The following is a 17543-nucleotide window of genomic DNA, read 5'->3' as shown; positions in this document are numbered from 1 at the left end:
TCAGCAACTCAGATTTAGCGGTAAGAAACTTGCATAAGCACCGTCACGTCACGTCAAAATATTCTTTCCAAGAAAACGTGTCGTGATGTGACGGTGGATGCCGAGTGCTTGATGGTGACGTGACGTGATGCTGTGAACAAGTCCATTTGATTACACGTAAGAAATTCTCACGTACTTTGACGTGACGTGATGTGTCGGTGACGTGATGTTATAATGTGAATCAACCTTTAGGAGAAATTATTGCCAATATTTTCATTCTAATTCCGCTCCAAAGACCACCTACGACGCTGCAATCCATGTCCCCCAAAACTCACTTTCCCAACGGCAATGAAAATCCCAAAAATAACTCCCGAACACCCGAATAAAACATCCACAACGAAATGGGAGATCTCATTCACGGGGCGCATTTGAAAGACATATAGATAGACAGAATCACGATTGACAGAAATTAGCCCCAAGTACAACCGGCAAACATCCAAGGGGATACACGGTTTCAGAGCCGAGTCCACCCGCGGCCGCTTATAAGAGCGGTGTTTATGCAGGTGTCCCAATCTGTGGTAGTCGAGGTGGGCTGAGAAGCGGTAGTTTTTTTTCTACTGTAGGTCAGTCGGTTAGCCATGGAGAGGTTGTCAGGTAACAGCGCTCGTCTGTTAGTCGTCGGGGTTTTCTGCGCTCTTTACGGTAAGATCACGAGTTTTATAGTTTTATTTCAAAGTGCAGGTTTGGGTCTATAATCGATTTATATAGATGTGATGCGAATAAAAAGTTGTAAAATATATTATGGATGGATCGATGGAATGTAGATATGGCAAAACGACTTGTCATCTCCAAACGATTTTTATAAACGTGATACGTGTACTAAGAGGTGTACATATGGCAAAACAACCGTTGGATCTCCAAACGATTTATATAAATGTAATACTTGTAAAAAGTTAAAAAACAAATGTTAAAGGAGTAGATGAAACTTTATATATGTATATATATATACATGAATTTATGTATATAAATATATATATATATATATATATATATATATATATATACATATATATATATATATATATATATATATATATATATATATATATATATATATATATATATATATATATATATATATATATATATATATATATACATATATGCATACATACATATATACATATATATATATATATATATATATATATATATATATATATATATATATATATATATATACTGTATATATATGCATACATACATATATACATACATACATATATATATATATATATATATATATATATATATATATATATATATATATATATATATGTGTGTGTGTGTGTGTGTGTTTTTTGTGTGTATGTATGTATGTGTGTATGTATAGGGTTATGATATAATCTGAACATAATTTGAAGTAAATTTCAATTTGACAGGTGGTGTTGAGTGTACCTCTGGAGAATGTGAATTCAACGGAATCGGATATTCAACTGGCGAGGTAAGTCTCAAGCTTTTATATATTTTTCTCGGTTTTATATCTTTGGAATGAAATAAAGGATAAAGAGAGATGAAGATGGATTAGACTTGTCATTTGCAACTGCTCGGAAAGGGAGAGGGGGGAGGGGATAGTGCCAGGTATGCTCCCCTGGGTAGCAAAGGTGTTGGAAGTGGCAGACCTACTTAGGTGAGAGAGGTATGAGACAGGAGGCTGGAGATGAGTGGAGATTAGTGGAAGTGAAGTCAAAGAAATCACGAGATTTAGCGCCCATGACACTGGAGGCAATGATTATGACCATGATAATGCAAAGCTGTGAAAATTCAACACATTTCAGCCCTTTATATTTTCGTAAGAGTTTAGAATCAATTTCAGATGAAAGATCAGGCTTATACAGTGTATTTCAGCCTTAGAGCCCCTTGCTGAGAAAAAGGTTTAACTTATTCACTTACCATCAGTACGGCCTTGAAGACGGTAAGACTATAGATATGGGTATATCAATACATACTATAATTGAAGGTGCTTCATTATCAGATCTACTCTCTCACCTTTTACGCCCTTTGTCAATGACTGGATGGACTGGCGTATCACTGGTAGGTGGTTCAGATCCCCGAGTAAAACGCATCATAAACACACGTCGACAACTTATTAAATACATATCACAAACATGTTGAGAACAAGTCATTGACCATAAGTGGAGAGCGAATATATGGCAAAATTTGAATAATTATATGAAGCATTGGTTTGGACAAATAGGAAGTCACTGGTTTGTATCTAACCTGTTTGTGACGTGTGAGCGATAAGTTACCGTCGTGTGTTTGTGACATGTCTCACTACAGTGTGGACACACCCTAAAGAGGATGTCATTCTTCATATGCTTATCATCAGTGTTATTATCATCACTGATGAAGTAATTCACAATAATGTTAGTTTAAATGTTTATCAGAAATATAAACGAAACGAGAACTTTCGAGAAACTGCTCGATTCTCCTTATCGAAATTCATGAGGAAAATCGAGAAGCTTCTCGAAAGCTCTTGTTATATTTATAATATATACATTTACACTAACGTCAGTGTTGTTTTCTCCTCCATTTTAATTATTCATGCGATTATGAAGAGAATAGAGTGTAGAATTTAGGGCAGAGGCCAACCCCTAGGAACTGTGAGGTCATTCAGCGCTGAAACGGAATCTGACAGTGAAAAGGTTTGAAAGTTGTAACAGGAGGAAAACCTCGCGGTTGCACTATGAATCAATTGTTAGGAGAGGGTGAAAAGTAAGATGGAAGAAAGATAATATGGACGGAGGTACAGTAATAGTAATGCAAGGACCTATGAGATTTTTAGAAATTATCTTCATTATTAAAATAGTAGTAGTGGTAGCATTAGTAGTAAAAGTGGTATGCCATCCACGTTCTCATAAATTTATTTATTAATCATCCATCTTCTTCCCCAAAGGTCGTTGCACTGCTGGAAGAAACTTGCACCAGCATCGTCTGCACGGTGAAAGAGGATGACCAGAAGATCACTTACATCAGCACGAAACCCATGAGTTCATGCCATTGCAAGACGCCAGAGCAACGAGCGTCTGGAAACTTACCAAAACTGAAGTACCCTTTGAGCCTGCAAGACAGTGCCTTAACGAAGGGTCGAAGAGTCAAACCGGACGCTAAACGAGGCTACTACAATCGGAAGTGTCAGTTCAACGGGCAAACTTTTGGCAAGAAAGAGACCGTAGCCAGCTACCCTGACCGATGTTTCGATCTGGTTTGCAACAAACACCAGGAAGGTCTGTCTATAGAAGCCAGTGTCAATACTTCGTGCTCCTGTGAAGATCTGAGTAAGTGTAAAAAATGTTAGATCTTTACTTCTGGATTAATAGTTTTGTCATTTTGGCCGTGCCTAGATAAATGTTCGCATGATTATACAAAGAGTTGCTGAAAAGTATTAAAACATCCACAGTTGATAATTAATCTTTCAGATAAAGTGGGTTTTTTCGTAGATTTCCATTTCTACTTTACAATCAGAAATTTTTCTACCTATACGAACGAAAACTTCGAACTGTAACATAGAAGTAGAATTATGTAGAAAATCCACTTTCAACCCCGTAGGAGGGTAGTGCTGTCAGTGTACCTCACGCGGTGCATCGTAGGCATTACTGAAGAGTCTTTGCAAGATCCCCTTGGTCTTTAGCTGCAACCCCTTCATTTCTTTTTCTATACTTCCTTTCATATTCACTTTCTTCCATCTTGCCTTCTAACCTCTCCTAACATTTGTTTCATAGTGCAACTGCGAGGTTTACCTCCTGTTACACCTTCAAAACGTTTTTACTCTCAGTTTCCTTTTCATCTCTGAGTGACCCCATAGGCCTCAGTGCTTGGCGTTTGGCCTAAATTTTGTATTCCATTCCATTCCCATCTTCTTAAATTTTTCAAGTGAATACCTGCAACTCCAAAGACTGAGACATATGCTTTAAATGAAAACAGCCTCTTCCAGCAATGCAGTTCTAACAGTTTCCCCTTCAACGCCTACAGTTCTCTTGACAACTCACATGCCGTCGACTGAAAGCACCGGGGGATCGTCTCAGGACTGTGGGACCTACGAGGATTTTACTCCAGACCACTCGATGTGTCTTCCGCCGAACGGCGACTGTCACCCCTTCCAGAGAGGGGTGCTAGACTCCGACAAGAAGCTGATACTGAAGCTGCATAACGAACTTCGAGAAAAGGTATGGAGGCTAAATTCATGTTCAGGTTGCGTTGCTTTGAAACCGATATAGGAACTGCATAACGAGCTTAGACAAAAGAAAAGGGGTTAAAATCATGTTCTGGTTGCACTGCTCTGAAAGTGATACTGGAGCTGCATAACGAACTTAGAGAAAAGATAACGGGTTAAAATTCAAATGCTGGTTGCATTGCTTTGAAACTGATAATGAACCTGCATAACGAACTTGGAGAAAAGGTATGGGGTTTAGATATATATTTTGGTTGCATTGCTTTGAAACATATAGAAACTGCATACCGAACTAAGAGAAAACATAAGGGGGTAAAATTTATATTCAGGTTGCATTGCTTTGAAACTGATATTGAAACTGCATAACGAACTTAGAGGAAAGATAAGGGGTTAAAATTTATACTTTGGCTGGGTTGCTGGGAAACTTATATATAAACTGCATAGCGAACTTAGATAAAAGTAAAGGGGTTAAAATCATATTCTGGTTGCATTGCTTTGAAACTGATAATGAAACTGCATAATGAACTTAGAGAAACGGTATGGAGGTAAAATTCATATCCTTCTTGAATTGCTTTCAAACTGATATTGAAACTGCATGACGACCTTACAGAAAAGGTATGGAGATAAAAGTCCCATTCTGCGTACATTGCTTTTGAAAGAGAGATTCGCGATCTGCTCAGATTGTTTTGATACGGAATACTTAATTTGGCGGAAGTGAATGCAATAGGCATTCAAATTTTTTAACGTAACTTAAAGGGGAGTGATTTATAGATAGAGTGTGATAACGCCTACCTAAGACCGGAAAGACGTCAGTGTAAATTGCAAAAGTTAACACTAAAGTTAAACTATATATATATATATATATATATATATATATATATATATATATATATATATATATATATATATATATATATATATATATATATATATATATATATATATATATATATATATATATTATATATATATATATATATATATATATATATATATATATATATATATATATATATATATAAATATATATAAATATGTAAATATATATATATATATATATATATATATATATATATATATATATATATATATATATATATATATATATATATATATATATATATATATATATATATATATCAGTAAACTACAAACGTCCTTTAATATAATTCGCTCTACCTCGGAAATAATATATTTTCATATATGTTACCGAAGACAAGAATTTTTAGTTGATAATAAGTTCGTCGTCGTCCAGGAGGCAAGAACTCGGACTCACTTATACCTCACTTGCTGGCCGCGTGGGTTAAAATGGATATCGTCCACTGTAGTCCTGAGTTCTTGTCTTCGCTGGTTCGAGCCCACGAGACGACGAACTTATTATCAACTAAAATTCCCCTTCGGTAACAAATATGAAAATATATTATTTCCGAGGTAGAGCGAATTGGATATTAAAGGACGTTTGTAGCTACTGATTGAATATGAATCACGGTGATGTGATAAAAAGTCACACACACACATACATATATATATATACATATATATATATATATATATATATATAAATATATGTATATATATGTATATATATATATACACACACACACACACACATATATATATATATATATATATATATATATATATATATATATATATATATATATATATAAATATATATATATATATATATACACACACACACACATATATATATATATATATATATATATATATATATATATATATATATATATATATATATATATATATATATATATATATATATATAGAGGTCCCAGGCTCAACTCGTTTGGGTGACGTGGTGGTGTATGTTTTATAGGAACACATCAGAAAAAGAGGTATTGTTTACCTTATTCAATGACACTAGTTGTTAAAATTGTCAGTGTGGCAAAAGAGAGAGAGAGGGGGATGCTTGGTTTCAGAAAGTGATTTGATTTTCACTGAATTTGATTTTATGAAATTTAGGCTGTCACGCCAAGCACTGCGGCACTTTCGCCCATTCAGTGCCCAGGACAGTGAATACAGGAAGTGGAGTGATTTGACAGTAGGATAAAGAGGTCCGGAAAATAAATGAGTTGAAGTACAACGATCCACATAGTTAGAGGGGTTGGACAGCAAGATGGAGGAAAGAAAGTGGGAATGGAATGGAATGGAATGGAATATAGAGTTTAGGCCAAAGGCCAAGGACTGGGACTTACGAGGTCATTCAGCGCTGGAAAAGGAATTGAGAGTAGGTACGTTTGAATGGTATGACAGGAGGAAAACCTCTCATTTTGAAAGATGCACGATGAAATAATTGTTAGGAGAGGGTGGATAGCAAGGTGGAAGAAAGATAATATGAATGGAGGTACAGTAAAAAAAAGTGAGAATAGAGGCTGGTAAAAGGCTAAAAAGTGGCTGTAGTGATCTTATAGTTAAGAGAATGGCTGTTGACTTACTCATGATATACAGTAAAGCCAATCTAAATCTTTCTTATTAGTATTAAGGAAACAGCATAGAGCATCAAATCTAACTACATGATCTAGTGATAATTATGAAATATGAGATTATTCAGACCTCAACACCAAACAGGATATTAAAAAAAAAAAAGTCTCATGGACCAAGAAACAGAGGAAGAGATCCTTCTGAACCACCGCACAGAATCCCCGAACAAGACACCATTCCAAGATTCCTATTCAAATATGCTCTAAAATTCAATTTTATACTGGACAAGGGAAGGGGATCCGTATGTAAACACGCGCGGTCTGGCTCCGCTAAGGTAACTTTGTGTAACTTTGCGCTGGAAAAAGAGTCGAAGGAAATCTTTGCTTGATTTGATTTTTGCTTCGGTTTAACAGCGGAGGTTTGGGGAGTCAGGTTCGCCTTTCAGACTTGCTTTTAAGAACTGGACAAGAGAAAGATGAGAAGGAGTAGGAAGAGGGAAGGACTGTACATTTTCAGATCAGGTCATCAGGTGAAGAAGAGGGCGTTGCTAATGAATGGAGAGACTCAGTCAAGTATTACACTAATTGATTTATTCTTCATTAATTCATTTAAGAGATAAGATTGTCAGTCAGTCATCAAAGCCGATATATGAATGATGAAACAGATTTAATGAGGTAATTTTTACACCTTTTTTCTGCTTTAATTGTGTGCAACAATGTCTCTATGAAGGATGTTCTATTCAGCATTAGTCAATTTAAAAAAAAAATTAAGTTATGGACTATGGAATTTGAATGCAGATATATATGCTAATAAAAAATAAAAAAGCTAAAATATACTACAAACAGACAGAAAACCAGCCTGTGTCATAGTTACGTTCCCTGGGGGATTGAAACTTCAAAATTTTATGTCATCATTTGGACAAATGTCTAAGTTTTGCTAACCTTGATTATTCCCTAATAGTACTGCGCATAGTACAGTTGCAGCAAACACCATTCCACCTTGTAGGAGAACAGTGCCATCAGTGCAACTCGCATGGTGCACTGTAGGCACTACTTACGGTTCTTTGCAGCATCCCTTCGGCCCCTAGCTGCAACATCTTTCATTCCTTTTACTCTACCTCCGTTCATATTATCTTTCCACCCTCTCCTAACAGTTGTTTCATGGTGCAGCTGCGAGATTTTCCTCCTGTTACGCCATTAAAACCTTTACTCTCAATTTCCCTTCCAGCGCTGAATGACCCCATAGGTCCCAGCGCTTGGCCTTTGGTCTAAATTCTATATTCAATTTCATATCCAGCACCATTCCTGGGGCTTCCGACTGCATCAAAATCTAAATGAATCCATTTTTTTTACTGTTTCAGTTCATGAAGAAGCCATTATTTAATATTTATTGAAGAGGCCATTATTTAATATTTATTGAAGAAGCCATTATTTAATATTTATTGAAGAAGCCATTATTTAATATTTATTGAAGAAGCCATTATTTAATGTTTATTTTCTCAGGTTGCCAAAGGACTGGAAAAACTTGGCGACCCTGGACCTCAGCCACCTGCAACAAACATGAGAGAACTTGTCTGGAATGATGAATTAGCAACTGTGGCACAGGTAAGGTTTGTTATTAATAACAACAATAATAATAATAATAATAATAATAATAATAATAATAATAATAATAATATTATTATTATTATTATTATTATTATTATTATTATTATTATTATTATTATTATTTTGTTATTATTATTATTATTTTCAGGTTTTGTTAAACAAAATGGGAGTTTCAACAGCATTCATTATATATATATATATATATATATATATATATATATATATATATATATATATATATAAACAAATAAATGCTGTTAAACTGTCATTTTGTTTAACAAAACCTCTATTAAAGAAAGGTCTTTTTCCTATTATTATTATTATTATTATTATTATTATTATTATTATTATTATTATTATTATTATTATTATTATTGTAGAAGTCCACAGTGGTGTAAATGTAAATATATATATATAAATGTAAATACATATATTTCTAATATATATCTACATTTACACCGCTGTTGATTTCCTCACCATTTTAGTGACTTCATGCTATTATTATTATTATTATTATTATTATTATTATTATTATTATTATTATATAAAACCACAAGTTGAAACCAAGATAAACCCTTGTTGACAAAATGAGCTAAGTAGACTACCAGAATGCTATTATTATTATTATTATTATTATTGCAAATCTTCTTCACAATCCGTTGACAAAAAAATCCACATTTATGAGTAATGTATTTACAAATGATAAAATAAATTCCAGGACTTTCACCTGCTCAGCTCCCTTCTTCAGCTAGAAGGGAGCCGAGCAGGCTCTCGAAATCTCCTGAATTTATTTTATCATTGTAAATTATTACTTACATAAATTTTTGTATTTTATTATATTATTATTATTATTATTATTATTATTATTATTATTATTATTATTATTATTATTATTATTATTATTAAATATAAAACCCCGAGTTGAGACTATGTTAGATTACTCTTGTTGACAAGGTAAGCTGATTAAGCTCCCAGAACGCTATTATTATTATTATTATTATTATTATTATTATTATTATTATTATTATTACTTACAATAAGAGCTGCGTAAACCCAGAGAAGGCTTCCAGGTAAATTTATCTTTATGAATTCTGTAATATATCACAGTTCAACCATAGTGGGTTTATTTCTCCACTAAATACATGCGATTTTCGGAAGCAGCTTGGGTTGTTATTATTATTGAAGCTGATACATTATAAACACATGCAATAGGATCCTTCCTTTGTTATAGATGCTTTAAGCCATTAGGACTGTGTTAAGTAGATAAAAAGACCGTCACGAGAATAAAGTATTATTTCAATAAAGTATTCTCCAAAATTCAAAAGTAAAAGGTAAGGATCGTTGATAAACGAGAACCATGACTAAAATGGCAAGTCCGTTATAAATGAGACTCATGACGAAAATGGCAAGGGCAGTTGCCGTCTCTTTAGCTCCATCGTCGCGAAAAAAGATTGCAACGTTAAAAGCTTGTTACTTAATCCTTCTTCATAAATTACATTAAGGCGTAGTATTTTTTTGCTTGCTAATCCTCGTCGCTTTCCCAGAATAAGTCTTTGTTTAGAACCCTTGGTCGTAAATCTCTGAAAATTCGTGTTCTGAATTTTGCGTCGTACTTTCAGTTTTCTGTGAAAGAAAACTATTGTGCAGGCTTTGTCTGTCCGTCCGCACTTTATTCTGTCCGCATTTTATTTCTGTCCGCACTTTTCCTGTCCGCACTTTCTTTCTGTCCGCATTTTTCTGTCCGCCCTGAGATCTCAAACACTACTAAGGCTAGAGGTCTGCAAATTTGTACGTTGATCATCCACCCTCTAATCACCAAACATACCAAATTACAGCCCTCTAGACTCAGTAGTTGTTATTTTATTTAAGGTTAAAGTTAGCCATAATCGTGTTTCTGGCAACGATATAGGATAGGCCACCATCGGGCCACGGTTAAAGTTTCACGGGCCGCGGATCATAGAGCATTATACCGAGACCACCGAAAGATAGATCTATTTTCGGTGGCCTTGATTATATGCTGTAGCGGCTGTACAGAAAACTCGATTGCGCCGAAGAAACTTCGGCTCATTTTTTACTAGTTTTTTTTTTATTATGCGCGTTTCTTACACGTGCAATAAGGCGACTGTTGGTTGCTAAAAATGCTTTTTCTGTAGAATAGATTTTTATCAATAATAAATAAATTAGTTTATTTAGATTTTGCCTCTTTTCACCATTTATTGTTCGTATAATTGTACTTCAAATGAACTGGATATATGAAACAATATAACTTAGCAATCCTTTAAGTGAGGATCCTTTAGTGTAAATTATTTTTATTTTATGCAAAATGAAAAGTTGTTTTCACTCCAAAAAGAGGCATCTATTAATCTTTCTTCCCTCACGCGTGCGCACTTGTCTCCGACTGGTATATTTACTCTGTTTCTCAACATCGACGTCCCTACAAGTGCTGCCTCGTATCAGCGCCAAAGGAACATCCTAAATTCTTGTTTAAATAGAAAATCATAAATGATCTTACATTTGCTTCGTTAATCCACGTAAGCAATTTATACAGTATAGTCACTTCATGTAGTACACAGAATGTGTAAGTTAACTTTTATTTACAATTTCATACTCAAAGTCTTTTGCCAGTAGAAGTAATCCTGATCACTTTTGCCACTTAAGAGAGAATAATCATAAACAAGTAAAAAATGCACCGGATTTCTTCGGCGCAATCAAGTTTTATGTACAGACGCTACAACGTATTACCAAGGCCATCGAAAATAGATCTATCTTTCGGTGGTCTCGGTATAATGCTGTATGAGCCGCAGCCCACGAAATTTTAACCATTGCTCGGTGGTGGCCTATCCTATATCGTTGCCAGTAGCACGATTATGGGTAACATTATCCTTAAATAAAATAAAAACTACTGAGGCTAGAGGGCTGCAATTTGGCATGTTTGATGATTGGAGGCTGGATGGTCAGCATACAAATTTGCAGCATTCTCGCCTCAGTAGTTTTTAATATCTGAGGGCGGACAGAAAAAGTACAGGCAGAAAAAGTGCGGACAGAATAAATTGCGGACGGACAGACAAAGCCAGAGCAATAGTTTTCTTTTGCAGAAAACTAAAATCTAGAAAAAGGATTAACAGATCTGACATTTATCCTTTGGGTAAGCATCATCATGAAAACCTGAAATAATGATTAGATTTAACATTTTATCCATTTTTAGTTTTCTGAAAAGAAAGCTATTGTGCCGGCTTTGTCTGTCCGTCCGCACTTTTTTTCTGTCCGCCCTCAGATCTTAAAAACTACTGAAGCTAGATGGCTGCAAACTGGTATGTTGATCATCCACCCTCCAATCATCAAACACAACAAATTGCAGCCCTCTAGCCCAAGTAGTTTTTATTTTATTTAAGGTTGAAGTTAGCCATAATCGTGCTTCTGGCAACGCAACAACACAGCCCACCACGGCCGGCTGAGAGTCTCATGGGCCTCGGCTCATACAGCATTATACCGAGACCACCGAAGGATAGATCTATTTTCGGTGACCTTGATTATGCGCTGTACAGAAAACTTGATTGCGCTGAAGAAACTTCAGCGCATTTTTTCCTTGTTTAAATCCACATGTAGTACTTTTTTTTTACTCTCTGTTGGACATCGAAAATAAATTATGTTAATTAATTCGTATCTACATTTCAGGCGTGGGCCGAACAGTGTCCCTATTCACACGACTGCTATCGTTGTCGTAAGATTAAGGGGAGGAGCTACAGTGTCGGGCAAAATATATTCTGGTCTTTTGGGTCAGACAGTAAGGAGGTATGAAGAGAAATTTAAAGACATTATCATCTTAACACACGCTGACACTTACCTTAGGAAATACATATGTGTATATATATTTATAAATATAAATATATATTCATATATATAAATATATATATATATATATATATATATATAAATATATATATATATATATATATATATATATATATATATATATATATATATATATATATATGCAATATATATATATATATATATATATATATATATACATATATATCTACATATATATATATATATATATATATATATATATATATATATATATATATATATATACATATATATATATATATATATATATATATATATATATATATATATATATATATATATATATATATATATACATATATACAAGTGTGTGTGTATGTGAATGATTGTGAAAATAAATTTATGTGTCATCCTGCCATCATAGTTCTTATTCATGTTGAACAGAAATGAATAGCAGAATATCCCCGTGAACATGTCGTTAACTATTCAACAACTTCTCTCCCATCTAGCAATGGAAACTGGCCGTTGAATATTTCTACAGTGAAGTGATGAACTTACCAAAGGTTGTTGTGGACAGCTTTGGGTCTGTTCCAGTTCAGAAAGTCATTACTCATTATACGCAGGCAAGTGACTAGCATACTTTTCAAGTATTGCAAACTCCAGTACACAAATTTAAGCTGATAACTAATGAGTGTTCTTTTCCTTAACGCTTATTTTGTTTTCTGAATCTACTATTGTTGCAAACAGTGCTCGTGCAATTATACAGGTACTTGTAAACACGACTCTCCTCCTGTGTTTATTCTGGAAAAAAATTATAAATAAATGTATATGGAAATTTTTCATATTTGTAATTTAGCTAAGCATCTATTATCACTATTATAGTTTTTTCATTAAAATCTTAATGATAACAGTCTTGATATTTCTGCAAATAGGTGAATCAATATTCACTATTCTTAAGGTGCCTCCACACTTCAGTAAAACATGTCATAAACACGAGTCTGAAACTTGCTGCTTACATATCGCAAACATGTTGAAAACAAATCACCGACCGTGAGTGCGGAACGAATATTTGGGAAGTGCTGCACTGGTAAGGTCTACTAAGATGTCGTTGACTTGTATTCAACCTGTTCGTGATGTTGGTGCGATGAGTTGCCGACACGTGTTCATGACTAATTTTCTTTAGGCAGTGTGGATGCACCCATAAGCGAATCATTATTCATCTTCCTTATTCACTTTCACAGCTCGTGTGGGCCAGTACTTACGAAATCGGATGTGGCGTCATTCATAACGAGTGCAAGTACAAGGGAGTTGATTACAAGGATTGCAAAACATACGTCTGCAACTACGGACCGGCAGCCAACGTCAAGAATCGCCCAATTTACGAGAAGGGACCAACCGCCTCGAATTGCCCAGAGGGAAAATCAAGTAATTACAAGGGACTCTGCAAGTGATTTTGATCATAATAAGAAACTTTTTTTTTTGTTTTCTTTATTTTTTCGTTAATATCAGAAAGTAATGTAAAGTTTGCGTATGTCTACGATTACTACCAACCAGCTTGAAGACCTAAAATTGATGGAACTATGTCAAGTCTTTTGGAATTTACAGGCATGCTTTCATTTCATGCTTAAATTTTTTTATTAATGTAAAATCTAAAAGTGGAAGTATTGTAAGGTTAATGAATAACAAAGAAAGACTAATTAATTAAAAACTTCCACAAATTATTAACATCTACTATATTTATCTGCGGGTGGTGATAAAACTATCATGTTTCACTATTTTACAGAAACTAGTGTAAAATCTTTATATATCTGTAAGAACAATCAGACAATTTAAAGACATATAGTATACAATATTTCAAATATTTTGGAATTCTTAAGCATGCCTTTCTTATCCTGCTTAAACTCTCAGAATAATGTAAAATTCAAAGTGGAATATTTTAATGTTATTGATTAGCACACGAACAGATTAATAAATTTTACAAATTCCATATAAATGAATAATCTCTCTCTATCTGTAATTGGTAATAAAAATATTAGACTAAAAACAAAGCCTATTTATAGCTCTTCTTTTGTGAAAGCGATCTTCAATTGTCTGTCTGTCTTTGTGGGGATTTTTCAAAAAGTCTTTTACTTAATATGCTGGAAATTAATAATATATGATCGAATCTTTTGTCCATGGGTACGTTTATAGGTGCGAACTTTACATCCCGTCATGCTGTCATTCTTTGAATGCCGGGGTCACTGAAATTTAATTGTTTTTGAGAACTCGCATAGAAACTGAGGTTATGTACGTAGGTGTCTTTGGAAAAGAGTATCTGTGTCTAAATTGGTATAATGAAATTGAGTGAGTAAAAGATGGAAGTCACTGGGATTACTAAGTAAATTGTTGTACAAAGACAGAAATATATGACAATAAAAACAAAAGGCAAAATAAATAATTTAAAAACAAAATTTCAGTTAACTGAGGCCAGGAAATACAAATAAGGCGATCACGGAATAATAATAGTAAATTTTCAATGATTCACACACAATCAGCTTAGGGGGACATAGTGGAACCACTTGTTGGAGTGCAGATGTAGAAGCTTATTGTAGTGAATAAATGCACAAAATACTTTATAAAAAACGTAAAATTTAAAACCGTGTCCAAAGAAATAAACTCTTGGAACTTTGAAAAACAACAAGAAACAAGCCAAAAAATGCGCTGAAGCCTCTTCAGGGCAATCGAGTTTTCTGTACAGCCACTACAGCGTATAACCGAGGCCACTGAAAATAGATCTATCTTTCGGTGGTCTCTGTATAGTGATGTATGAGCCGCGGTCCATGAAACTTTTACCGCAGCATGGTGGTGGCCTATCTTAGAGGGTTGCAATTTGGTATGTTTGATGATTGGAGTATGGATGATCAACAAACCAGCTTGCATCCCTCTAGCCTCGGTAGTTTTTAAGATCTGAGGGCGGACAGAAAACGTGCGGACAGAATAAAGTGCGGGCGGACAGACGAAGCCGGCACAATAGTTTTTTTTTACAGAAAACTAAAAGTGATAAGTAAAAGAAAAAATTTCCTCTCAGAGGGTGGCATTCAAGACCCACCTACCTAATTGGAGTGCCATTGTGTAACAGAGGAAAAATCCTTGAAAAGGAAACATGTGAATGGATCGCAGCGGTTCTCAATAAAAACATCAGCGAACGAATTTTTTTTGGAAAGAAGGAAAACTTTTTTTTTTAGGAAAATGACAGAGAAACTGAATGACGTAATTAAAAATGGGCCTTATATCAACAAATGCAAGTTGAGGGCAGAATTAGTAGTACTACTTGGGTATTAAAGAAGGTTACTTACAAGTGTTCTATACCCGATTTACTGTACTTATGGGTATTGAAACACTTTGTTTCTTATAATTAACTTTAGCTGTTGGTGAAACATACCACACAATCATTTTAAAAGGGAGAAAATCATTATCATTTTAGCAGTTTTGCTCATCATTACCATCTCTCTCTCTCTCTCTGAAACTCTCTCTCTATACACACACACATTATATATATATATATACAGTATATATATATATATATATATATATATATATATATATATATATATATATATATATATATATATATATATATATATATATACACATATATATATATATACAGTATATACATATATATATAATATATATATATACATATACATATATATATATATACAGTATATATATATATATATATATATATATATATATATATATATATATATATATATATATATATATACATATATATATATATATATATATATATATATATATATATATATAACAGTGTCATAATTGCTTTGTAATGAATCGAGAGGAGAGCAAACCCACTTGACCCTACCTTTCTCAGTTGAAATTATAACATCGAAAAATCAAATAGTGATAATCACGTTTGCTTTGAAGGATTACAGCCTTTGTTACAGAGAATGAATTGTATTTGTAATTCCCACTGGGTAATCACTTTTAACTTAGCTTAATGCTATTCATTTAAAAAAAACAGATTATTTATATTATTTTATCGACGAGAGAGAGAGAGAGAGAGAGAGAGAGAGAGAGAGAGAGAGAGAGAGAGAGAGAGAGAGAGAGAGAGAGGTATCAAATAGCGTGTCAAATTAACGAGTTAATTAACAGAATGACTTTAATTCCGTGCACATATCAGCTTTTAATTTTGGAGTTCCACAAACCTGAATTTTGGGATTGCAATCACAAGGCTTACGTAAATATAGCGGGGTCATTCGCGTCATCGAAACACTTTTTAACAGGTCTTTTGTGATACACTTCATCCACTAGCGGATCCAGAAAAATTTCAAGGGGACACCAATTGTCATATTATATATATATATATATATATATATATATATATATATATATATATATATATATATATATATATATATATATATATATATATATATATATGTCGCAGTGTAACTGCTCCCGGTTCTTTCCTTCAAAACTAACACCAAATGAAACGTGACCGAAAATTGGCGTAAACTTGAAGTTTATTGAAGGAGGAACAAGTTGTAAGTAGGAACAAGTAATTCCTTAAAACAATTAACTAAAATCAAACACTTATAAATAGGAGGAAATCATTCATTGTTCCCGTTTCTTCTTTCATTTCATACTTTTATTCTCACAGTTCCACCTATAGTTTCTTAACTGGTTCGAGATTTTGAAATAAAAGTTTCGAGAGACTTAACGAATTTGATTAAGGGGACTATTGTTCTGAGAGTCAATCCTGCACTAACACACTTCTCTTTCTGCCTTTCGGTTACTTTTCCTCTTCCCCTCACTTGGAATAGTTCTCTCTCTCTCTCTCTCTCTCTCTCTCTATTCCGCTCTTATCAACTCTCCTTGACTCCCGTTCGACTCTTGCCGACTCTGCTCTAGACTCCCCTTTTTTCCCCTGTCTGTCCTTATATTTCCCATTTTCCCGTGTGTCAACCATGACGTCATATTCTGGGCAGGCACTGCTTTTCCTGAGGCACCTCCTCCATCTGTTTCATTCCAAAGGAATTCCCGCTGATCATTGGGTATTTTGGTCCTTGTAGGACGTCCTTAGGTCTCTGGCATTGATGACATTTTATTGGCCAAATCAACTAGGCCTGACCTGTGGGAGTGGCTTATTTCCTCGGGCTCTCCTTCCAAGGCAAGGGGGTGAGGGTGTTTTCCCACGCCTTAGCTAACCATATGTTCACAGGCATTCCCTTCGAAGGACCCTCGTGGATTTCGAAGGCACGGCCAGATGCGACTTCTCTTAGCGCCTCGTTAGTACTTGTGTGTTCTTGAAGTTGTGGTTGGTGACTTCTTTGGACAGGCAGGGAGATTTATGAGTTTATGGTCCTTCCCTACTGACCCAAATGGAAATAGGATATTTCCACTTCGAAAAAATACGTTTCCTCTCGTCTTTCGAATTCATATACATACATATATATATA

General features: G+C 34.1%; 1 protein-coding gene across 1 annotated transcript; it reads left to right on the top strand.

The window, feature by feature from the left end:
• Window positions 1–501: 501 nt before the first annotated feature.
• On the top strand, window positions 502–14123 carry LOC136837133 (CRISP/Allergen/PR-1-like). The gene is made up of 8 exons (XM_067101748.1): window positions 502–681; window positions 1422–1483; window positions 2936–3317; window positions 4012–4205; window positions 8158–8259; window positions 11938–12054; window positions 12585–12698; window positions 13317–14123. The coding sequence occupies exons 1-8, from the start codon at window positions 618–620 to the stop codon at window positions 13524–13526; spliced, it is 1245 nt and encodes a 414-aa protein (XP_066957849.1). The 5' UTR covers window positions 502–617; the 3' UTR covers window positions 13527–14123.
• The last annotated feature ends 3420 nt before the right edge of the window (window positions 14124–17543 follow it).

The sequence above is a fragment of the Macrobrachium rosenbergii genome, chromosome 57, assembly GCF_040412425.1.
Source record: "Macrobrachium rosenbergii isolate ZJJX-2024 chromosome 57, ASM4041242v1, whole genome shotgun sequence".
NCBI classification, from domain to species: domain Eukaryota; kingdom Metazoa; phylum Arthropoda; class Malacostraca; order Decapoda; family Palaemonidae; genus Macrobrachium; species Macrobrachium rosenbergii.
The sequence above is the reverse complement of the archived record's forward strand: the minus strand, read 5'-3'. Positions and strand labels throughout refer to the sequence as shown.